This window comes from Henckelia pumila, chromosome 2 (assembly GCF_033568475.1).
Source record: "Henckelia pumila isolate YLH828 chromosome 2, ASM3356847v2, whole genome shotgun sequence".
NCBI classification, from domain to species: domain Eukaryota; kingdom Viridiplantae; phylum Streptophyta; class Magnoliopsida; order Lamiales; family Gesneriaceae; genus Henckelia; species Henckelia pumila.
Genome location: NC_133121.1, coordinates 126975090 through 126999492, shown reverse-complemented (window position 1 = coordinate 126999492; position 24403 = coordinate 126975090). Strand labels below are relative to the sequence as shown.

The 24403-nt window shown below is 36.2% G+C and overlaps 4 protein-coding genes across 8 annotated transcripts; 3 read left to right on the top strand and 1 right to left on the bottom strand.

The window, feature by feature from the left end:
* Positions 1-1479: 1479 nt before the first annotated feature.
* Positions 1480-7670, top strand: LOC140880987 (CBL-interacting serine/threonine-protein kinase 9-like). Of its 5 annotated transcripts, none has more exons than XM_073285917.1 (15): positions 1481-1796; positions 2127-2189; positions 2608-2679; positions 2843-2950; positions 3066-3140; positions 3322-3375; positions 3456-3581; positions 3656-3745; positions 4198-4320; positions 4448-4555; positions 4834-4950; positions 5055-5111; positions 5415-5489; positions 5581-5698; positions 7531-7670. In XM_073285917.1, the coding sequence occupies exons 1-14, from the start codon at positions 1611-1613 to the stop codon at positions 5653-5655; spliced, it is 1329 nt and encodes a 442-aa protein (XP_073142018.1). In that variant the 5' UTR covers positions 1481-1610; the 3' UTR covers positions 5656-5698; positions 7531-7670. The 5 variants fall into 5 exon arrangements, 4 of the variants coding, with proteins under 4 accessions (XP_073142018.1, XP_073142015.1, XP_073142020.1 ...); XM_073285914.1 differs by having other exon boundaries at positions 1482-1796; positions 3066-3146; XM_073285919.1 differs by lacking the exon at positions 1481-1796 and having other exon boundaries at positions 2843-2927.
* Positions 5664-8020, bottom strand: LOC140880988 (NAC domain-containing protein 66-like). The gene is made up of 3 exons (XM_073285920.1): positions 7517-8020; positions 7173-7435; positions 5664-7068 (listed from the first exon to the last, which is right to left on the bottom strand). The coding sequence occupies exons 1-3, from the start codon at positions 7686-7688 to the stop codon at positions 6457-6459; spliced, it is 1047 nt and encodes a 348-aa protein (XP_073142021.1). The 5' UTR covers positions 7689-8020; the 3' UTR covers positions 5664-6456.
* A 3154-nt stretch (positions 8021-11174) lies between these two features.
* LOC140885132 (NDR1/HIN1-like protein 12) lies at positions 11175-12063 on the top strand. Its single transcript, XM_073292066.1, has one exon. It carries the CDS (start codon positions 11251-11253, stop codon positions 11947-11949), a length of 699 nt encoding a protein of 232 aa, XP_073148167.1. The 5' UTR covers positions 11175-11250; the 3' UTR covers positions 11950-12063.
* Positions 12064-13471: 1408 nt separating this feature from the next.
* On the top strand, positions 13472-15734 carry LOC140884772 (protein CURVATURE THYLAKOID 1B, chloroplastic). The gene is made up of 6 exons (XM_073291619.1): positions 13472-13804; positions 13924-14030; positions 14668-14754; positions 14859-14921; positions 15186-15223; positions 15458-15734. The coding sequence occupies exons 1-6, from the start codon at positions 13621-13623 to the stop codon at positions 15513-15515; spliced, it is 537 nt and encodes a 178-aa protein (XP_073147720.1). The 5' UTR covers positions 13472-13620; the 3' UTR covers positions 15516-15734.
* Positions 15735-24403: the final 8669 nt, after the last annotated feature.

Genomic DNA, 24403 nt, shown 5'->3' with positions numbered 1-24403 from the left:
AAAACAATTTTCCCAAAATATCACAAACATTCCTAAAAAAATAAAAAAAAATTAGAAAATAAAATAAAAATAACATGTAATTAGTCTATGAAATCCAAAAATCAATAATGAAAGAGAGTGATGAAAGTTTTGAAATCCAAGAGTCAACTCCATTAATTATCATGCGATGTGATTGAAACCTCATATTCGGAGATAAAGATGATTGATGAAGAAGACAAAGTTGCAATAATACTATTTTTTGGCAAAATTATGAAATTTTAAAAAACATTTTATGACACACATACACTAATAATAATTTATTATTTTTTTGGACTCTCTTTGGACCTGGGCCTAAGGCAGTAGACTCACTCTCCTCATGCCAGGTCTCGGCCTGATCATGCACATGCATGTCACAATGTATAACATAATGAGTAATGCTATATGTATGACTAAATTTGTTCAACACATCTCACATCATAAAAAATCGATACAAATATTTTATTTATCAAATCTCATGAATATTGAATACAAAATCTCACGATATATTGTCAAAGTCTCACGATATAATAACATAAGTCACGATATAATTGTTGTATGAGATATTTGTTGTATCTTTAGTATTATTCTAAAATAATACAATATATTAATAATCATCTTTTATGAACAATAAATTTTAAAACAAATATTTAAATTATGATTTTAAATAATCAAATCTACAATGATTGATAAACAAATCAAAAATTTATTTATCGTATTTATAGGGGTTAAGTGAGAAAAAAGATGAAAGAAATTGGTAATATATGCTAAAATATAACGCTGAGGTATAATTGAGGGGGAAACAAATGTGTCATCATATTAAAAACAATTAATGTTAATATAGTGTAAACGTGTGTGGGGATAGCTAATAATATACTAGTGCATTTTTTAACGCGTGGTATGTTTGTACATTTTATTGTTACTGATTTTTTACTTTAGATTTTAATAAAAACTATTTTGTGTGTATCATAAATCCGGAATATGGGTTAGCATTTGCTTAACTAATTGAAATATAAAAACTAAGAGTATATTTTTTGTGATATGGCCTCACAGATCTTTATTTATATGACAGGTGAACCTGCTTATATTCACAATAAAAAGTTATACTATTGATATTAAAAAAATAACTTTTAATAGGTCATACAAATCATACGTATCACAAAATTGACTCACAAAACTTATGCCACACAAGTTTTTTGTAAACTTTTCCAAAATTGATTTTAGTAAAAAGTTGAAACTAAAATCACTTATTTAACAAAATACTATCCGTTTTTTGAATTTTCAGTTTTTCATTGTTTGTTTTTGGACACTGCATACCACTAGATTATTATTCACTTAATCATAATCTATACATTTATAAATATAATTTGTTGCAAGCCAAACTAATTATGGGAATTAGGAAAGCGTGTATGTTTTTGAATGATAAGGACGTTAGTTAACAGCCAAATATGAATGATGAGCGTTCATCTGCTCCTTTCCGACACACCTTCCTTGTTACCGCTCCTACTTCTTCTCTCTCGTTAACTATTTAATATAAATATTCATCGTTTGATTTCTCTTGTAGAAAATTTTGGATTCAGTTTAAGATTGGAGAGATGAGCAGGGCGTCGGCGATGGGAAGTCGGACGCTCGTGGGCAAGTACGAGCTGGGAAGGACCCTGGGAGAAGGCAGTTTCGCCAAGGTCAAGTTTGCCAGGAACACCCAAATCACCGGCGAATCCGCCGTCGCAATCAAAATCATCGATCGTCATCGAGTGCTCAGGCATCACATGGTGGAACAGGTTCTTCGTATTTCAATCGTATTGATGATATGTGATTGATTCGATACGCAACCAATCCGCATATTAATCTTCATACTCGTTTGTTAATGTAATCGTTTGTTCGTCCGAGCGAACGAATGTGATCTCCAATGTCGTTGTTCGACTGAAATCGTGGATTTCCTGGTGTAAATACAGGAAATTTCACTTACATGTCGAAAAATCACGTGATTAATAATGAAAAAAAAATTAAATTTACGATACCAAAATACCTGTTGTAATCAATTACTTGTCGAATGATAGATTTCCTTTTCGTCTATTTTTCTTCACCCACTGATCGCATTTGTTTTGCAGATAAAAAGAGAAATTTCGACGATGAAGATGATCACGCATCCCAATGTCTTAAATATATTAGAGGTTCCAATTCATTCCCTCTCCCTTTTCTTCTTCTCCTTCTTCTTCTTCTTGTAAACTCTGTCAAGCTCTTGAAAACACGGCAAATGATCGGTAAAAGTGACCTATAGAAGCGCATATTTTTTAATATATGACAGGAGGAGTATGACTATACTTCTGTTTGAGAAAATACCGAACATGCTTACTTGAAGTTAATGTCATTTGGACCATGCTTAATGCCTGTTGATAGAGTGATTGTGCTGTCGTTTACTCTTACAATTTTTTAATGTACTCCTGAAGTTATTCCTCAAAAATTATATATTTTCTGTTTTGCTATAGCTGCTTAGTTAGTATAGAGTGACCCGTTTCAATGGTAACTTGTCTGCGAGCCAACTCTCAGTATTACAACTGCTGTATATACCTTGGTTTGTGCCTGTGCTAGGTTATGGCAAGCAGAACAAAGATCTACATTGTTCTTGAATATGTCGGTGGAGGAGAACTATTTGATAAAATAGTAAGTTTTGATTTATTGTACTTTTAGATCAATTTGCCCCAAATTCGACTTTTAAAACGCGTTAATGTAACGTTGCTTCACTGCTTATCAGTTGCTTGAGTTTATTCTAGATTGATTGGCAGTAACAACAGGAATGATGCAATCTGTCCTTTATTTATTATAGGCTAAATATGGGAAACTTAAAGAAGGCGATGCTAGGAGGTACTTTCAACAACTCATCAATGCTGTGGATTACTGCCACAGTCGAGGTGTGTACCACAGAGATTTGAAGGTTGAAGAAAGTCCATTCTCTATCTGATGGTTCATAAGCCTCTTATTAAGCTAAAATTTCAGAATCTTTATTGTCTTCTTTCATGAAGAAGTGATCTGTCTTTGTATCTTTTCAGCCAGAGAATCTGTTGCTGGATTCTCATGGAGTTCTTAAAGTTTCAGATTTTGGATTGAGTGCATTTCAAAAGCAGGTCCGGGTAGGTATATGCAGTTTCTGTAGTTCAAATTGCCAATATCCATAACTGTGGAGGTTTTAAAAAGAGTCTGGGAACCGAAACTTTTTTCTCATTCATTTCAAGTATTTGGTTTTCCTGTCTCCAGAATATCATAATTGAAACAAGGGAAATCTCATGATGAATATTCTTACTGTAGGAAGATGGGCTGCTTCACACGGCTTGTGGCACACCAAATTATGTAGCACCAGAGGTACCACTTGCGGTTTATGGAACCATGATGTCGTCAGAAGCACATTTTGGTTACTATTATTTAAGACGTCTTTTCATCAGGTGCTCAATGATAAAGGCTATGATGGTACTGCATCAGATGTATGGTCATGTGGAGTTATTCTCTTTGTTTTGATGGCTGGATATTTGCCTTTCGATGAGCCCAACCTCGTTGCTCTGTACAGGAAAGTAAGTTTCTGAACAAGTCTTGTTTTGTGTTCTGAGTTATGTTGGAATGTCTTCAAAACTCTGTGTTCTTTCAGATCCACAAGGCTGAATTTTCGTTTCCACCATGGTTTTCATCCAATGCTAAAAGGCTGATTAAGCGTATTCTGGATCCAAATCCACTCACTGTAAGGTCCAAAACTATAAACATTACCACAGTTGCATTGTCGTTTATTTTTGGATCTTGTATTTGTTATTTATTTGTCAAGATTATTGGGTGTAAGTTTATATTCATTTTTCTTGTAAAAGAATACTTATTGAATAAATAAAAAAATTTCTTTATATGAAGATAAAGTCCAAATTCATACCTTTTTGGCTGATGAAATATACGTGCAGATTTCAAAAGGGTAGATTTGGATTTTTCTTGCGGGTCTCTCCTCAATCACAGATCTGCACTCCTTCTTCCTTCTAAAATTAGTGATCAAAAATCACTAAGGAGTGAAAAAAATATGATAGCAATACAACTACCGCTTAGCTACCAACAAAACAAATATTTTACCATTTTAAAAACCTAATATATGCACATGCTCTAATAAAAGATATTTGAGTACTGAATTTTGCATTGTATTATATGTTCCAGCGAATTACTATTCCGGAAATTCTAGAAAATGATTGGTTCAAGAAAGATTACAAGCAGCCCTGTTTTAAGCAGGAAGAGGATGTCAATGTCGACGATGTTGATGCTGTCTTTAATGACTCTGAAGTAAGTTTACTTGTATTTGTTTTATCCCTTAGGTAAGCTTTTCATTCAAATGGTGTTTTGGTTTGGTATAACCTGCTGACGGTGCATGGCTACATTTGGTTTGGTCTGATTCCATATTCTTTTGCAGGACTGTCTTGTCACAGAAAGAAAAGAAAAACCTGTCTCCATGAATGCCTTCGAGCTTATATCTAGGACTCAGGGTTTCAGCCTCGAAAATTTGTTCGATAAGCAGATGGTATGTGTTATCCCACATGTCTACTCTTCTCTTCTTCCTCCTTTTGGTGGTGGCCATTGATGTGTATTTTGTTGTTAAAATCGGTTTGGAAACATACCATCCACTTATTCTTTGATATAGGCGAATTTCCTCTTCAGATTATTTGTAGTTGCAAACTTTTATGGCTCTAGCTATATTCTAGTTATCAAGGAAACTTCCACCATTATCTGTGAATGCCTGAATTCAAACTATCTGGTGTCTAATCTTTATCTCTTTTGTGTCGGTTAAAAAAACTGCAGGGCCTGGTGAAGAGAGAAACTCGCTTTACATCTACATGTCCAGCAAATGAAATAATGTCAAAAATTGAGGAAACAGCTAAACCTTTGGGCTTTAATGTTCACAAAAAAAACTATAAGGTGATAATACAACTCTTTGGATATCCCACGATTTTGGTACTTCCAACTGAAGGATAATATTAACGCACGCACTAGTTATCTGAAGTTTTTCTAACCATATTCAGATGAAGTTACAAGGTGACAAGAGTGGAAGGAAAGGGCAACTTGCTGTAGCTACAGAGGTATTAACTTGGTTTAAGCAAATTAATTTTGTTTTATGCATGTCGATTTTAGGATCGACTTGCTTACTTTTTGAAATAGTACTGTAACGAGTCAAGATACTGCCTGGGACCGTAGATGCTAAATTAATTAAATTATCTCAATATTTAATTGCTTAAAGCTTAATTAACAGAAATCCCATGGATATTAATCAAGGGAGTAGGGACCATTATGTAAACTATTCCATGAGATATTTTTTTTTCGCCATGGATGTGATCTTACCTTTTGGTTTTCATCAACATCAAGCTGGCTGCTGTTCACTTCAGGTTTTTGAGGTGGCTCCTTCATTGCACCTGGTTGAGCTCCGTAAAACTGGTGGGGACACATTGGAGTTCCACAAGGCATGCCAATATCTAAATATTAGCTATCACTTTTATATTTTTATTTGTATGGACTATCTTAATTCTTCTGCTATTACATATCATGATACAGTTCTACAAAACCTTCTCATCTGGGCTGAAAGATGTTGTCTGGACCTCTGATTTGAATAAAGAAGAGACAAGTTGAACGTTCTGTTTATGCCTGCAGATGCAAATAATATGGCATATGGGTAATTTTTTATTTTTTATTTTCAGATCTTAACTGGACGTCTTTTTTTTGTAAAAATTCATTATGATCTACAAATCTTTTCCTATCATAATCACAATTTGTCATTAGCTACTTAGTTAGATCTTCAAAAGAGCATTGTGGGGTATGGGATTTTTTCCTCTTGTTTTTCTTCTTGATCACTTTTGTTGCTTTAGATAATTCAGTTGTAAATTGGTAAGCATTCGAGAAAGGAATCACATTTGACGTAACTTATGAAAGTTTTTTCATGTAAATTCCAACCATTTGTTCACGTGAGTGTTGAATTCATTCTGCAATTTAGGACCCCGAACATCCAGATTGACTTGTTACTCAACATTTAAAACGATGAATCGCATGATATTCACAAAGTATATATTTTCTCCTTCTCCATCACTGAACTCTGCTGCATAGCATGAAGAATGATGGTTCGAACCTATCCAACATAGACCAGCCAATAAAATTATGGTAATGGGAATTCCCAAGTACACATTTCCTAGACTACATTAACTTTCTAGATCTTTCATATGGTATTACAAATGAAGCGTCAAGTCATTTGTACCTATTAATAAGCTTCATATCTAGTCCTTAAAGTAGCCAGTACCAGAAACATATAGAGTCACTGTAACATCCATAACACTAGATTTTTATTAATTTTCCAACATATATATTGTCCCTGCACATCAGTATTATTAACTACATCGTGCTTTAACATATGTTTGTATTCATTACTAATAGCAGTAACTAAGACGACAAGTGAAAGAGCCCATGGTTTCTCCACAGATAGCAGTCATTCTGAGAATCCAGCTGATTGGCAGTAGGGTATTGTAGTGAAGTCCCCTGTTGCTCGTTTAGTCGAGGCATTAATTGATCAATATTTTGACCATGGTTATTATTACTATAATTATAATTATTAACAAACGTAGTCAACAACAATCCGGGATCATGATCTTGATTTGCGAAACACGATAGCTGATCATGTTCCTGTTTCTCAAGAGCTGCCCAATCTTGAAGCCCACTGCTTTCTAATATTTCTGAGTAATTATCATAGTTAATGGATCCCTGGGACTGATCCGCTATTTCTTCTTCACTGGAAATATCTCTCAGGCTTGGTAGTTTCAAGAATCCTCGACTTAAATTCATCATGTTATCATTGGGCACCACTGGATTTCTTGGGTTAAATGGGCATGGTATGAGCATTTTTTCTACATTTTCTTCATCGTCGCAGTCATATGGTGAAACATCTATAGTGTTGAGCATGCGCCTCCCGGCTGATGCCCTGTGGCAGTGATTTTTCTTCGTAAACACTCGACAAATCACCCAGCCTTCTTCTTGCAGCACGTCATCAATGCACACCTTCAATCATCATTTTTGAAAACATGATCACGTTCACACGTATATATAAAATAGGCACTCACCGGTTTAGAATCCCGCAGATCAGAAAATTGATTTTCACTTACATATTCCGTGTTGTCATCGAGTCTATATTCATGCATGATCCAATCAGACTTTTGACCATTCGGGGCACGACCCTTGTAGAAAACAAGAGTCTTCCTCATCCCAATTCGGCTTGAGTTGCTATAGATTACTTTGTCACGTCCGGTAGCCTTCCAGAATCCAGCAGCTGTGGCGCGATTGGTGCGCGTGCCTGTTGGGTACTTCTTGTCTTTATGACTGAAGAAGTACCAGTCGCTTTGAGGAGTGGATCCAATCTTACACTTTTCTACTCCAAAAAATACACACACACATACACAGTTATATATTTTCATGAAAATCTAAAATGTGTTGGTGGTAATTGATAAACCTTGTATATCCCAGGGCTCAAGCTTGTTGAGATCTACATCCTGGATCACATCCAAATCGATCTTGTCTGCCGCGACCTTCTTCCTCAAGTAATACTGTAAAAGCTCCTCTTCTGTGGGATGAAATCTGAAGCCTGGTGGGACTTGAGATTGTCCATTAACGCTGATGCTCATGCTGTCTAGCTAGCTCGCCGCCGCCGAGACGATCATTACCTTAATTTAGTTCTAGTAATTAAGCAACATAGTCCATATATGTGTGTGTACTTGTTATTTGTTTGGACAGAAGATCTAATTACCTAGGCTTGTAATTAAAAGTGTGTTGGATTAAATATATATATCTAGTATCGCATGGGACTGTTATCTTATTAGTGGGGTGCGTGCATATTGTTGGTGGGTCTTATTTCATGGCAGTTGTGATATAAAATATGGTGGGGGCAGTGAGTTAATATCTTACTATGATTAAGACGATGGAATCAACCACCGAGCCACCTAAAGCCCATAATTGCAAATAAAGATAGAGAAAGGTGAATTACATTGATGTAGTTGGGTACGGTTCGGGCCCATGCTGCTCTAACTAATATCATGTACGTACGCACCAAATGCAATAGATTATATATATTAACGTGCTCTAATATGTTTAATTAGTCTCATTCTTGTTGTCTATATTGTTATTTTAAATATTGGATGGACTGAAATATGGTAAAAATAAATTCAAGAAGAGTAAAATTTTTACAAGAATGAATAGCATAACCATCAAATTTAATATTATAACTTTGTTTTGAAAAAAAAAACGTGAGGTTGCTACTTGCTTTTGGTAAAGTGCCATGCACAAAAACCTGAATAAATCCCTCTATATTCATACATATGCTATATAAATAGTTTGGTAATGTATAAATTCCTTCCAAATAAGTACATGATCAGTTGAACTATATATGTCTCTGAACTTTAAAATTAATAAATGATAAGAAACGTACATAGTACGAAGAGAAACCAAGATAGGGTTGGAGATTTAGATTTTATGAGGTTTCATTAATTGATCGGAATCGTACGTACTGCTGTCCCCCTTTTCTTTTCATTTGTGTGTTATCCTCTTTTCAAATTTCAAGTAATCAAGTTTTGCATCTATGGAAAAATCTTAAAAAAACCATACACAGAAAAGGATGATTAGATATATGAGATCGAGCAGTTTCATTTCCACTCCTCTCACCTTTTAAGCACACGTACAAACCTAGCTATATGGTCATTTTATATTTTGTTTCTTTAATTAAGAGAAAGACATGTCATTAAATTTAGGAAAAATAATTTTTTTGGTCCATTAACTTGTCCACGTTTTGGTTTTGGTCCATTAACTTTTCAAAATTTGGTTTTGGTACACTAACTTTTAATTTTCAGTGATTTTGGTCCAACTGCATACGTGTCAGCTAGACATTGGCACACGTCACCCGAAAAATGCTGACGTGTGCCAATGTCTAGCTGACACAGTGACACGTGTGTAGTTGGACCAAAATTACTGAAAATTAAAAGTTAGTGTATCAAAACTAAATTTTGAAAAATTAATGAATCAAAACCAAAACATGGACAAGTTAATGGACCAAAAAAATATTTTTCCTTAAATTTAACTTAAGAGAATTTCTAGGTTAACCGGCAATATGGGTCCGTTTTGAATGGGGGAATAACTAAAACCTTGTGAAAATATATATATATATATTTTGTAACTTACTTTTTTTGAAAATTTTTTAAAAAAATTTAATACATAATATTTTACATTTTTTTTTATCAGAAGCAGGAAGTTGAAATTTATTATTTAATCCAAAGTCTTAGATTTCGCTCCATGTGAATTATCACTGGGAATTTGGTCTCGTGCGAGCGAGATTCTAGATGATTTTCATCCATGCACTATCAATTCATATATATGTACCTACTTAATCTAAAAACGATTAATTAAAGTAGTGACGAGGATTTGGCTTATGTAGAGAGAGCACTCAGAATTTTGGATTTTTGAAAAAAAAAAAAAAAAAGTGGTCGAAAATATAGTCCATTCTGCTTGTTTGAGTGCAATAACAACGTAGGAGTCGACTTACGTTGAATGCTTCCGCAGAGCAAATGTGGAATATTATAAATTATTACTTACGTACTATCCTAACATGGTATATATATATATATATATATACACACTTTTGTAACTTACATATATTGTTCATTTTTTTATTATGTTATATTAGTTCATAGTTTTAGACTATTAACTTGCATTTTTCTTTTAAACGGCGAAGCGTGATGCCAATATGTAATATAGATAAATTGGTTAAGAACTGGTGTACATGTATTATATGTTAAGATTTGAATCATTTCGCGTTTGTCGTCATGAATCAATATACAAAATTCATTAACAAAATTAATGAGAATCACTTACAAAAACTACCCATACCACAAATCTAAAATTTTAAAAAATGATTTGGATTTGTATATTTTGATTAAAAAACGGGACCTGTTTGTTGGACCAGAAATTCCTTCATTATTATTATTTTTTCTTTTCAAAAAATCTAATTTGATTATAAACATGCACAAAGTAAAGTTAATGGCCCATGCAAAGTGATAAAACACACCCCACCACCGCTCTTTAAACGAGAATAAATTAAAGGAGAAAGAATATATAACGCTTTCATTGATTCGCACATTATATTGAAAGTGCACACCATTGTTTATCCTAATCATATTATAGAGAAGAGAAAAAGAAATTAATCAAAATATTCCTCATTGTTAGGGAGGATGACAATTTTGAACATGCAATTTTGTCGTGATTTTCGTTTTAATTCTTTGTTGTCAAATTTCAGATTTAATCATATAAGTTTTATTTTTGACAATTTTACTTCTTTTTTTTTTTCTGCACACCATACTCCTGAGTTTGTTAATGTGGATATTGTACATATTGATTCCACACCATCACTGCACACATTAATGTCACATCATCACTGCATTGGTTTTATGTAAGTGTCAAGTAAAAAAAAAATATTAAAATTGCCAAAAAAACAAATTAAATAACAGACTAAAACAGATATTTGATACATAAAAATCCAAAATAGTAAAACGAAAAATATATATATAGGACAAAAATACAATCTTCCGTCATTTTATAATAAATTGTCTAATTTTTATTAAAAATTCATCATCATAAAATAAAATAACTTTATATTTGGAGATTAGAGAGTGAACAAAATAATCATTAATCTTTTTGAACTGACAAATATATACTTTTAATTAATTATTAGAAGGAAAAATTGCAAATTTGGTCTTATATGTTTGTCACTTTGTGATTTTGGTCATCTATGTTTTCATATTTCAGTTTTAGTCCTACATGTTTTCATTTTTGACAATTTTGGTCCTTTTTATTCGAAAATGCTTACGTGGCACTGTACACATCAGCTCCACATCAGCACTGAATTGGTGTCACGTCAGCGCAACGTCGGAAAAAGGACTAAAATTGCCAAAAAAATAAATATAGCGGACTAAAACTGAAATCTAAAAATATAAAAGACTGAAATCGAAAAGTGACAAACATAAATGATCAAAAAAGCAATTTTCCCGTATTAGAATTAAAAAAAAAAACCCTAAACCCTTCTTTAATCAATCACCTTTAATATTTCTCCAACTTTGTGTTCTACTATATAATATAGTGGATGAGCATGGTTGAAAACGAGACCAGAAACCCAAAGTACGTACGTACGCACAACATAAAACGATGGAAGATGAAGAACAAGCAGAGAAGAACATGCACAAAGAAGGCAGAGCCGGAGTACTATCAACTGCAGGCCACACGACGTTCAGATCATCAAATCGAAGCAAAGTCCCACTGATCATATGTTCATTCATCGCCATCTTCATAGTATTAGCCGGAATCGCGGTTCTAACGATTTGGCTCGTTTATCGGCCCCGCAGACCCAACTTCAGAGTCATCAGTGCAGCTGTGTATCAACTCAACGCCACCTCTCCGCCTTTCATGTCCACGGCCATGCAGTTCACCGTGCTCACCAGAAACCCCAACAAGCGACTCTCCGTTTTTTACGACCAATTTTCGGCGTTTGTTTCCTATAAGAATCAGGCCATCACTCCTCAAGTGACGCTGCCACCTCTGTTTCAAGAACCCAAGAGCACGGTGGCGCTTTCTCCCGTGCTAGGAGGCGCACAGGTGCCTGTGGCGGCGGAGGTGGTCGGCGGGATGTCCATGGACGAGGCTTACGGGGTGGTGGGGCTGAGCTTGGTGCTGACGGGGAAGCTGGAGTACAAGGCTGCAGCAGGATTAACCATTATTAAGACTAGTATCGGACATTATCGAGTCTATGTCAAGTGTGATTTCTTTGTGGGATTCAAGAGAGGATTAATATTTGGGCCTATGCCTCTTATTGGATCCAATGATCTGGCCTGCAGAGTTGATGTATGAAAATTTCTATTTTTATGATCATATAGCTAGATATTAATTTCTCTGAATTTAATTCCATTTGAGTTACGAATGTAATTCTGTATATATACTTTGTTTTTTTATGTACGTGCATGATGAGTATATATAAGGTCAATCAAGGATAAAAATCTTGTTTTCACATAAATCGATAATATATGATAACCAACGGGAATATATATATATATATATATTATATATATATATATATATGATGGATATATACAAATTAAAGTCTCTCTTAAATTAATTAAAGTTAAATGTACACACAAATGAGATGCTATTCCTTCTTCTTTCTGAGTTATGATTCGAATAAGTTCACTGTGTCGGTAGCTTACAAGTTACATCCAAGCATTTAGGTGATAGAATATATAAGAGATCAGCAAATAAATAATTAATTTAGTTCTCCAGATATGGTTTACTCTTGGTTAAATAATAAATTGATAAATAAGTACTAAAATACTAACAATTAACATCGAATGGTTTAGATCTAATTAATTAAGAACAAACGTTCGATTTATGTTTAGGATATTAACTTATAAGATATATATGGTTACAGATTCTTGATCTGTTGCTGAATCAAATTAAAAAATCTTGCAAATATATAGATAATATAAAGCTAGAGCTAGCGCTAGAGCATCATGCATGGTGTGTTGGTAACATTGTGTGGTTCAGTCTAAAGGTAATGGTTACAAAGAAGCTGGAAACTTTCAGAATATTTCGGAATGGACATTTGGGCATGCAAATACAAATTGTTGCTGGGTCCGTCGCATTGATAGTTTGCGACCACCTCAATTAACTTCTTTGTCTTGCTATATATATGGATTTTGTTTTTTTTTTTTTTTGTGACGTGGGAACCCGCAGCCGCTATCTTCGGTATGCACTGGGTAAACCTTCGAACTAACGCAATAGCCTGCAAACTACGTTAGCCGGGTAAACCAGACTAGGCAAGCTCTGTGTGACAGGCTAGTCCAAGAAGGTGTTGGTAAGGGAAATCGAACTCCTGACCTCTGACCATGAATTTTGTTACTCTTATTATTTAGGATGGCTGATATTGTTTTTGGGTTATGCTACATGTACATGTACATACACGATTACACATTTTATTAATTTTCAGCATTTGACGTTATAAAATTATTTCAAATATATTAACAAAAAGATCTCTTTCATTGAAATAATTTACAATTTCAAAGTTAACATACGTGTAATCGTGTATGTAACCATATGCGTACATACATATAACATTTGTCATTGTTTTTTTGGCAACACAATTATTAATTCCCAAGCACCCAATTAATTTATCCAATTGGACACCATAAAATGGCCATCCAAGTTTCGGGCCATCGATCCACTTTATCCAGATTGGTATAGAAACGAGTGGCTTTCCCGTGTCCGACACTAGGAATCATACACACAATTTCCAAATTCCACTTTTATGAAAATAAAAGCACCTATAAGCTGCTGTTAAAAGAACAGGCGATAAATATATATAGTAGAAAATAGCAATAAATCAGAGCATATATACATTCTAGTGTAACAAATTTGTTCAATTAATAAATATTATTTCCATTTAGGAAATAATATATATATATATACCTTATCTTATTTGATCAAGGGAAGAGGGCTGGTTAATTCGGAACTCTCTAGTGTGAAGCAATGGCCTCAACAACTTCCACCCCACTCTCTATTTCTTCTTCATCCACCCTCATTGACGCAAAGGGTCCTCCCCGCCATCAATCCGCCGCCGCGGCTTCGTCGCAATGCGTGAATTTGCCCAATCTGCATGCACTCCCCGCCGCCGTTCACTCCCCCACACGCCTTGGCAAGACCACGGCTTATTGTAAGTACCTAGACATGCATGACCCGACACGGACGCATGGCGCGCGTATGCGACTTTTTTCGGTTCAGCGTTATATATACTATATAAATTAATTAAATTGTTATTTCACATGCATTCAGGTCGAAAGATCGCCCGGAATGTAGTCGCTATGGCCACCGGAGATCCCCCGGCCGACGCCGTTATGCTGGCGGAGACCCCAGAGATTATAAAAACTATCCAAGAAGCCGTAAGACTTTCCCTAGCTTGTGTTTTTTGACAATTAATCAATGTTATGCATTTACCTGTACTATATATGTAAGGGAAAATTGCAAATTTAGTCCTATATGTTTGTTATTTTGCGATTTTGGTCCTATATGTTTTCACATTTCAGTTTTAGTCCTGCATGTTTTGATTTTTGGCAATTTCGGTTCTTTTTATTCAAAAATGCTTACGTGACACTGTACACGTCAGCTCCACGTCAGCACTGAATTGGTGCCACATCAGCACCACGTCGAAAAAGGACTAAAATTGCCAAAAAAAATAAATATAGCGGACTAAAACTGAAATCTGAAAATATAAAGGACTGAAATCGCAAAGTGAGAAATATATAAGACCAAAAAAATAATTTTTCCTATATGTAATTATATAATAAGACTTTCTAAAAATAATTGATTTGAACAATCTTTCATATGTTAAATTTGTTTTTTAAAAATTATATCACTTAATTATTTATAGTAATTTTTAAATTTTACTTTTGTCATGAGTCTAACAAATAATTTATAATTACTTATATACATTCTCTGTCTTCCATTTTCCCACAAATAACTTAAGCAGCTCATGAATTGGTTTGTGATTAATTAATTAATTAATGATTTGGTCTACAGTGGGACAAAGTAGAAGATAAGTATGCAGTGACTTCTCTAGGAGTGGCTGGAGTCGTTGCACTTTGGGCTTCTGCTGGAATGATATCTGTATGCATTAATTAATTGCATATAATTATCTCACTAATCCTTCTCATTAATTATCTATTAATATATCATTAATAATTTTCTTCTTAAATTAAACTTGATTGCAGGCTGTTGACAAGCTTCCAGTGATACCAGGTCTTCTTGAGCTAGTAGGAATCGGATATACTGGTGTAAGTTCTTCTCAACCATTTTAAATTTTTAAGATCAAATCACTTTTATATATTATTATTTTTTTAATTTTAAAATAACCAAATTATGAAATTATAAATGAGCAATTTTTTTTAAAAAATACATACATATGTATTGAATTTATCTAATTATAATTAAATGCATTAAAACAAATTAAACATATTAAAATTAACCGATATATGTTTACAAAATAAGATCGATCGATTTAATTGATGATTTTGTTACCTTGTGCTTACTTACTGCAGTGGTATGCATACAAAAACCTGGCTTTCAAACCTGACAGGTAATGTTTAACTCTCCCTGACAACTGAACAACGTCTATATATATAATATTTGGGTTTACTCTATGTTACACTTCGAGTAGCAATCTTCTTATATTATAATACAACACCAGATGTATTAAAACATATATAAGAGGAGCGTTACTCTAGGTATAACATAAATTCAATCGAAAATCTGGCTCGGTCATTGGTTTAAAGTGATTAATAAGATACATCATGTGCTGCTAAATTTTCAGGGAAGCCTTTCTACAGAAAATCAAAGACACATATCACGGCATTATTGGCACCAGCTAGCTCATGATACCAAAATGGTGTAATATTTAAGCACAAGGAACAAGTATCGATCGATGTAGCAGTACATGCATTCATCTCTTACCGATTAAGACAACGTCCATTCAATAACATATTGTATATGTGTCAAATTGCATGATGTAATGATGATGATCAGAAAGTAAGGTATATATATATGGAACTTGCATGATTTCTTATTATTATATAATTAATTTTCTTCAATCGCTCGATTAAATTGTAATTATAATTAATTATAATATAATAATATTCCATTATAGCCGTCTAGCAACTGTCTGATTAAAAAACGGTTTACAATACAAACAAATACTTATTGCTTTCGGGGACATATATATATCCACAGCGGAAACACTAAATTTTTACATTAATACCATATTCGAGATATTTATGAAGTACTTTTGCATCCATCACAAATATATATCGAATCAATATTATTTCAATTATGTTTATTCAATTATGTTTCATGTACATCGAATATATATATCAATTCTTACATCACAAAAATTATATTTGTCAAAATTTATGATATATTGAATATAAAATATCATGATATAATAGTAAAATCTCACTTATAGAATTATATTAAAATTACATCTGACATGTCTTACATAGATATTTAAATCATCCATAAATTTGGATGTGATAAAAATATATATGGATTTGAAACAACTTCATTGTCAGAAGGAAAATAAATAAAAAAGGTGGCCGGGGTTTAATCCACGGACAAATGAAAACAAGTCTGGGTTTTAAACCAGCCCATGAACAAAAAGTAGGAGCTTAAACTCCGGCCCATGAATAATTAAAAATGGAGGTCGGGTTTTAAATTCGGCCCAAAAACCAATAAAGTTGACCCTGGCCCATGAATAATTAGAAATGGACTGGGTTTAAAACCCCTGCCCCTAGTCTTGTCACAATTATTATTTTTTATTAAAAGCATTAATTTTATTGAAAATATATTATATTATATTAGAATTGTTGAAAATTGAGTTGTATTATTTTGAAAATTAGTGTCTGATGATGTTGATGATGATGATTTAATTTTTGGATTAATCTCCCATTGAGATCTATAAATAGGTCTCTCCATTTGTGTAGAAAAAACACAATTTGAGAGAATAAATTTAAAGTGTGGAGTTTGAGAATATTTTGAGTTTTTGAGTTTTATAAATTTTACTTTTTACAACACGTTATCAGCACGATCGCTCAAAGGTTCTCTATAATTTCCGACGCTCCAAAATACAAGAAGAAGTCAAAAATATTCAACAAGTAAGAATTTTTATTTTACTGTTTATATATTTTTATTGTGTATATATTAATATATAATATCATGTTATGAACTTTTTAAAAAACTTGTTATAAATCCTGGGAGGATGTTAAGACGACATCCCACACTCCCGGTAAGGGATACGACAAATATAAAAGCCTATAAGGTTTTTAAACATTATAATCATATTTGTATAATGTCATGTTATTATATAAAAGGTTGTCTATGACACCGATCTTATAATAATGTGATATGATATACTATACCCGACTTTATACTAACTATATTGGTATAATTTTACAATATTATATAAAAGGCTGTCTACGACACCGATCTTATAATAATGTGATATGATATACATAATTATTTAATTATGATTATCATTATATGCATTGTATCATTATCACAAATTTTTATTCAACACATACTCGATTTTTCTTTACCCCCAACGGTCACAAACGGCTAGTTTTTGGCCTATAAATATTTTCACTCAAACTCATTTTCAATCACACCAAAATTCATTCTTCATCTCAAAACATTTTCTCCTCGGTTTTTTTTTTCGAAAAATAAGAAGATGGATGTAACACCCGGTATTTTAATATGTAAATTCGCATGCATAATTAGGGAATTTATTTATTTAAAATTTTAGATTTATGGGTTAAATATTTATGTGAATTATTTGTGCATGATTTAATTGATTTTTAAGCATTTAACCCATAATTAGTGATTTTTATGAATTATTGGTATTTGAATTATTTTATCGCGTTGACGGGATCGTGGACGGATTAGATGACAACTTTCTATCCAATTTATTTCATGAGCCTTTTAAGAACCCAAAAATATTATTTTGAGTTTTATTACCTCAATATTTTTAGTATTTAATTTTATATAATTTTAGGAGTCCGTTTTTATTCAAAATAAGCCAAAATAATGACTTTTTAGTATTTTTAAAATTCTCTTAATTATATATTTCGGGATTTATGATTTAGTATCAGATTTAAATCTTTTAAGTGGAGTTTTAAATTATATATTTTGGTATATTAATTAAGTAAATTATGTAGTGTAATTATATTTAATATTTTTAATCCTTAAACTACCCAACCCTACGCCCAAACTCTCCATCAGCCGCCTCACCCCCATCTCCATCATCTTCTTCGTCGATCCAACAGCCAAGGAAGACTCCATAGCCACGTTTTTGAAGGTCCAAAGCAAGTTGTCGTCGCCCCGTCGTCCCGGAATCGTTCCACGCGCTTTTTTCTCTTCAAACTTCGGTGCAAGGCATGATTCTTTCTATAATTTTGTACCATATCAGTACTTATGCGTGCGTGTGGTGCATTGTTTTTTTTTATTTCAAGAAATTTCATAAAAATATCTAGAGGGCTTGAATGTATGCATTGTTCACGTTTTGGGAATCATGCTCACGTTTGTTTTGTTAAGGGGCGTGCATGGCTGCTGGTCAGGGCTGTCAAGGGGTTCGTCGGGGTCCTTAGGCTAGCTTGGCTTGGTCGGATATGGGCTAGGTAGAGGCCTGGACGAGCTGGTGCAAGAAGAAGCCATGGGGGGCGCAGGTTAGGGTTTTTGGAAGGAGGGTTCGGCCTTGGGCTAGGGAGAATGGTTGAGATCGAGCTAGGTCAGGTTAGGACCGCCCAGACGTGGGCTACGTCTGGGCGGCGGAGCTCCGGCCAGGGGTGGCCGGAGCAGGCCGGCAGCAGCCATGGAGTGGCTGCTGCTCGTGGCCGAGAAGGAGCTAGGGAGGGGTGTCGGGTTCTAGGGTTCCAAGTGGGTTCCGGGTCGGGTTAGTGGTCCGGGTCAAGTCCGTGGGTCATCGGTTAAGTTAGTTGGGTCCGGGTCCGGGTTAATTTAATTGGGCTCGGGTATTTTTAATTTTAAGCTAATTATTAAGTTTAAGTGTTTTATTGGGCTAATTAGATTAATTAAATTAATGGGCTTTAATTAATTAAGTGGGCTTAGAATAATTAATTATTGGGCTTAAGTATGTTAATGGGCCAGTCTCAGTGTTAGTGTGCCAGAATTTAAGAAAATGGGCTTGAGTGTTAGGGCCAGCAGTTCAGCACAAACCATGAGAAATTGCATGTGTCCTAAATATATATTTAATTATTTTATGCATGAATGTTATTTTAGTATTTATATGTTAGTATAAAAATTAAATTAAATATATATGAAGGACACACATTTTATTTAAGTACATGCATTCATGAAATAATTTTTATGCATGATTTAATGTTTAAGGTTGAGCAAAAGAAAAATAATTTTTATGTTGGAAGTTGAAGTAGTGTGACAATTTGAGGGGGATTCGTCCCCATATGTGAACTATTGAAGGGCAGTTTACTGCCAATTTAAGAGGTGATTCGTCACCGCCACGTACGTTGGTTTCCACGCTGATCAGTATTTAATGTATGATTTAAGGTTACACTATGGATACAACCATGCGATGTTAGAAAATACTTTGCTCAACAATGTTTATGTATTATGTATGATTATGATATTTAAGTTAATTTAAGTTATGTTATGTCATGATATTTTTAAGCATGCTCATTCATGTATATGTTATGTATTAGTATTAAAGTGATTTAAATTATTTTAAACCCTTGTTATGTTAGCATGTTGGGCCTCTAGGCTCACTACACTGGTATGGTGCAGGTGAGTACGTAGAGGAGGATGTGGTACCCACCGGTGGCGAGGACATATGAGCGGACATGCAGTGACCCCGTGACCGTGACCGTTGTCTGAGTCTATGTCATGTTATGAATATTTTTATCATGGTTAAACATTTTATTTAAATATTTTCAGTGCATGCAAATTTTATTTATTTCGTTTATGTCAGTATTTTATTTGTCAGTATTTTATTAAATGTTGGACTCAGATATTTAATTTATTAAAGGTTGCATTTTATTTAAGTTATTTATTTTTAAATCTATTTATTATGTGCATATATGTATGGGCATGTGTGTACATATTATTATTTAGTAAGTATAAAAAAAAAAAATTCCGCATATTTATATATATTAGAGAGTTAGGGTCGTTTCAGTTGGTATCAGAGCCTGGCCTCTCCCAGTACGGTGTGGTTCGGGAACGAACCAAGCGGAAGCTGGTGGGCATGTGACACCCGGAGCCAAAAAGTCCTAGGGCGGTACATGGTCCGCAATATGGGTGGTTAATACCTGAAAGATGGAAACCCCACCAAAGAATGGGCGACGGGTGAAATGAATGAACCGATCCCATACCGAAATGAGAGGTACAAAAGATTTGATATGTACAACTCATATCAAGAAGGTGCATCTTCTTTTCGGAAGCTCATCACATAAGAACTCCAAAGTTAAGCGTGCTTGACTTGAGGCAATTATAGGATGGGTGACCCCCTGGGAAGTTTTTCAGGGTGCGTGTGAGTGAGGACATAAGCACGCTGAAAAGACCTGCTTTGATACAGTGAGGCGTTACAAATGGTATCAGAGCACGGTCCTTGGAGGGGTCATTACTGCTATGCGAGCTCAGAAATCCACGCTACCGGTCTGTAAGTTTTAAGTGTTTATAGCATGATTTACTTTTAAGAATTTAAGCTAGCATTAATGTTAAAACACTTAGTTATGCATGGCGATTTACGTAAAAAAATATGTGGTGGTGCAGAATGCCTCCGAGACCTATGAACAGACGTGGCTCCAATGCTAATATGGTGGCGGGGATTACTGCTCTGCTGGAGTAGCAGGCTACACGTCCTAGACTGTCTCACGAGGAGGACGTAGCTGAGCGGTTCCAGAAGAAGGGGCCGAAGGAGTTCACTGGTACCACCGATCCATTGGTGGCTGAGGGGTGGATTCGTTCTTTGGAGTCCATCTTTGCATACATGGGGATTACTGACACCGACAGGGTGAACTGTGCGACGTATATGATGAGGGGAGATGCAGCTCTTTGGTGGGAGGGTGCTGCCAGGGGAGTACATCTTCCTACATTGACTTGGGCGGAGTTTAGGCGTATCTTCTACGCCAAATATTTCACGGAGGATGTGCGCAGTCGCATGATCCGGAAGTTTATGAGTCTCCGGCAGGGGGACAGGTCAGTGGTTGAGTATGTGAGCCAGTTCGAGAGGGGCTGTCATTTTGTGCCTCTGATTTCAGACAGTCCACCGGAGAAGATGAGGCAGTTTGTGGAGGGACTGAGGGCGGATATCAAGCATGACGTACGTATGATGGACGTCGCTACATATGAGGCGGCAGTTAGTAGAGCACTGAGGTCAGAGGAAGGTAGAAGAGAGATACAGCGAGAGCAGCAGGGGAAGAGACAGATTCAGTCTGGGTATCAGCGACCATCTTCGCAACCTCCTGCGAAAAAGCAGTTTACTGGGCCGTCTAAGGGCCCGAATCAGCCGCAGAGGCCACAGCAGCTGAGGGGCGGGGCCCCTAATACTGGAGGTTTTCCTACTTGCCCGAAGTGTCAGAAGATACATTCGGGACCTTGTCTTTTGGAAGCAGGAGTTTGTTTCCACTGTAGAGAGTCGGGGCACCAGATAGCTAGTTGCCCGAGGAAGAAGAACACTGCTGGTAGATTGTTCGTTATGCAGGCAGAGGAGGCAGACCCAGACACCTCCTTGATCACCGGTATATCTTACCCCTAGTATTTTATAATTTCTTCCTTTGGTTAAGAATTTCGATTTTTCTTTGTGAAATAATTTGTATTTGGATTTTTCTATCTGCATGTTAGAATAAGAAGTATGTTTTACTTGTGACTAGAATTAAGGGTTATTAGTGACTTATCTTTGGGGGGAAAGTTTAGTAGTGGTATGAAATTGTTGGGATTCTTCTGCGTGCAGGGAGAATTTTAGTTGGAGACAACTCCACGTTTGCGTTGCTAGATTCAGGGGCTACGCATTCGTTTATCTCCCTGGAGTTTATCAGATGGATAGGCATCACACCCGAGATTGTTGACAGTGGTTATGATGTCACTATGCCGTCAGGATAGATTATTTCTACCTCTAGTGTCATTCGAGAACTGGAGTTGGAGCTTCAGGGGCACTCCATTCGCGCAGATGTGGTGGTTTTGCCGTTGAGTGGATTTGATTTGATATTGGTTATGGACTGGTTGACAGTCAATGGAGCTTTGATTGATTTTCGTCGAAGGACAGTGTCAGTGAAACCGCCGGGGGGCGACCCGTTTACTTTTCATGCATCTCAGAGCAGTGATATTCCTCAGGTGATATCTCTTATTCAGGCGAGGAAGTTGTTGAAATGGGGTTGCTAAGGTTTTCTAGCAAGTATTGTCATGGCCACAGAATCACCTAGCAGATCATTGTCAGAGATAGAGGTGGTTCGTGACTTTCCGGACGTCTTCCCGGAGGATGTTGCAGGAATTCCACCAGTGAGAGATGTGGAGTTCAGCATCGACTTAGTGCCAGATACCGTGCCTATCTCTAAGGCACCATACAGACTTGCTCCTACCGAGATGAAAGAGTTGAAGGAGCAGATACAGGAATTATTAGAGAAAGGCTTTGTTCGTCCTAGCTTTTCTCCATGGGGAGCTCCAGTGTTATTTGTGAAGAAGAAGGATGCCAGTATGAGACTGTGCATCGATTATCGAGAGCTCAATAGGGTCACAGTGAAGAATAAGTACCCACTGCCGAGGATAGAGGACTTATTTGATCAGTTGTAGGGAGCTTCGGTGTTCTCCAAGATCGACCTGCGATCTGGTTATCATCAGCTGCGAGTTAGAGAGGCAGATGTGTCCAAGACTGCTTTCCGGACACGTTATGGGCATTACGAGTTCTTAGTGATGCTATTTGGGATGACCAATGCTCCAGCGGTTTTCATGGATCTCATGAATCGAGTTTTTCGGCTGTATCTTGATCAGTTCATCATAGTCTTCATTGATGATATCTTGATCTACTCTAGGAGCGTTGAGGAGCATAGGCAGCATCTACAGACAGCCTTGCAGACTTTGAGAGAGCATCGTTTGTATGCCAAGTTCAGCAAGTGCGAGTTTTGGCTTGAGCAGGTGGCATTTCTTGGCCACATTATTTCGAGAGATGGGATTGCAGTGGATCAGTCGAAGGTTGAGGCAGTGCAGAAATGGGGTATTCCGAAGAATGCTTCAGAGATTCGCAGTTTCTTGGGTTTGGCAGGATACTATAGGAAGTTCATCAAGGGTTTTTCCTCTATTGCAGTACCCTTGACTTCCTTAACCAAGAAGAACGCGAAGTTTATTTGGAGTTCAGACTGTCAGAGGAGCTTCGATCAGCTGAAGGAAGCACTCACCACCGCACCGGTTTTAGCGATGACAGTACCACACGAGGAGTTAGTGGTGTACACTGACGCGTCTAAGCTAGGTTTAGGCGCAGTACTTATGCAGTGTGGTAAGGTTATTGCTTATGCGTCGAGGCAGTTGAAGATTCATGAGCAGAACTACCCGACACATGACTTGGAGTTAGCGGCAGTGGTCTTCGCTTTGAAAATCTGGAGGCACTATCTGTATGGAGAGAAGTGCAAGATTTTCACGGATCACAAGAGCCTCAAGTACTTCTTCACTCAGAAAGAGTTGAACATGAGGCAACGGAGATGGTTGGAGTTGGTGAAGGATTATGACTGTGACATTAGCTACCATCCAGGTAAAGCTAATGTAGTGGCCGATGCTTTGAGTCGGAAGTCGTCAGTGGTATCGTGTTTGTCAGTGCAGTTACAACTGCAGAGTGAGATTCAGAGGTTTGATTTGGAGATTTACTCGAGTGGTCATGCACCGAGCTTGTCAGTATTGATGGTGCAGCCGATTCTACGGGATCGGATCAGAGAGGGACAGCCTACTGATGAGGAGTTGCAGCATTAGAGACAGAGAGATGAGGCCAAGGGTGGTTTTCTGTATACAGTTATGGATGGCATATGTCAGTATCGTGGTAGGATGTGGGTACCGAACGTCGATCAGTTGAGAGCTGAGATTCTAGCAGAGGCTCACACATCTCCGTACTCCATTCACCCCGGAAGTACGAAGATGTACCGAGATTTGCAGCTATTGTATTGGTGGCCTGGGATAAAGAGAGACATCGGGAGAGTTGTGGCAGAGTGCTTGACTTGTCAGCAGGTCAAGGCCGAGCATCAGCGTCCAGCAGGACTTCTTAGACCTTTTCCTATTCCGGAATGGAAATGGGAGAATATTACGATGGACTTTGTAGTTGGCTTACCGAGGAGTGCCAGAGGATGCACAGCTATTTGGGTGATCGTGGATAGACTCACCAAGTCAGCTCATTTCTTACCGGTGAGGACTACTTACTCGTTGACATAGTATGCAGAGCTTTACATCAAGGAGATTGTTAGACTGCATGGCATACCAGTGTCGATAGTATCAGACAGAGATCCGAGATTTACGTCTGCGTTTTGGAAGAGTTTGCACACTGCATTGGGGACTAGACTTTTGTTCAGTACAGCGTTCCATTTTCTAGACAGATGGTCAGTCTGAGAGAGTGATCCAGGTTCTCGAGGATCTACTGAGAGCTTGTGTCATCGACTTTCAGGGCTCGTGGGAGACTAGACTGCCATTAGTGGAGTTTACCTATAACAACAGTTTTCAGTCGTCTATAGGTATGGCTCCTTATGCAGCATTGTACGGGAGGAGG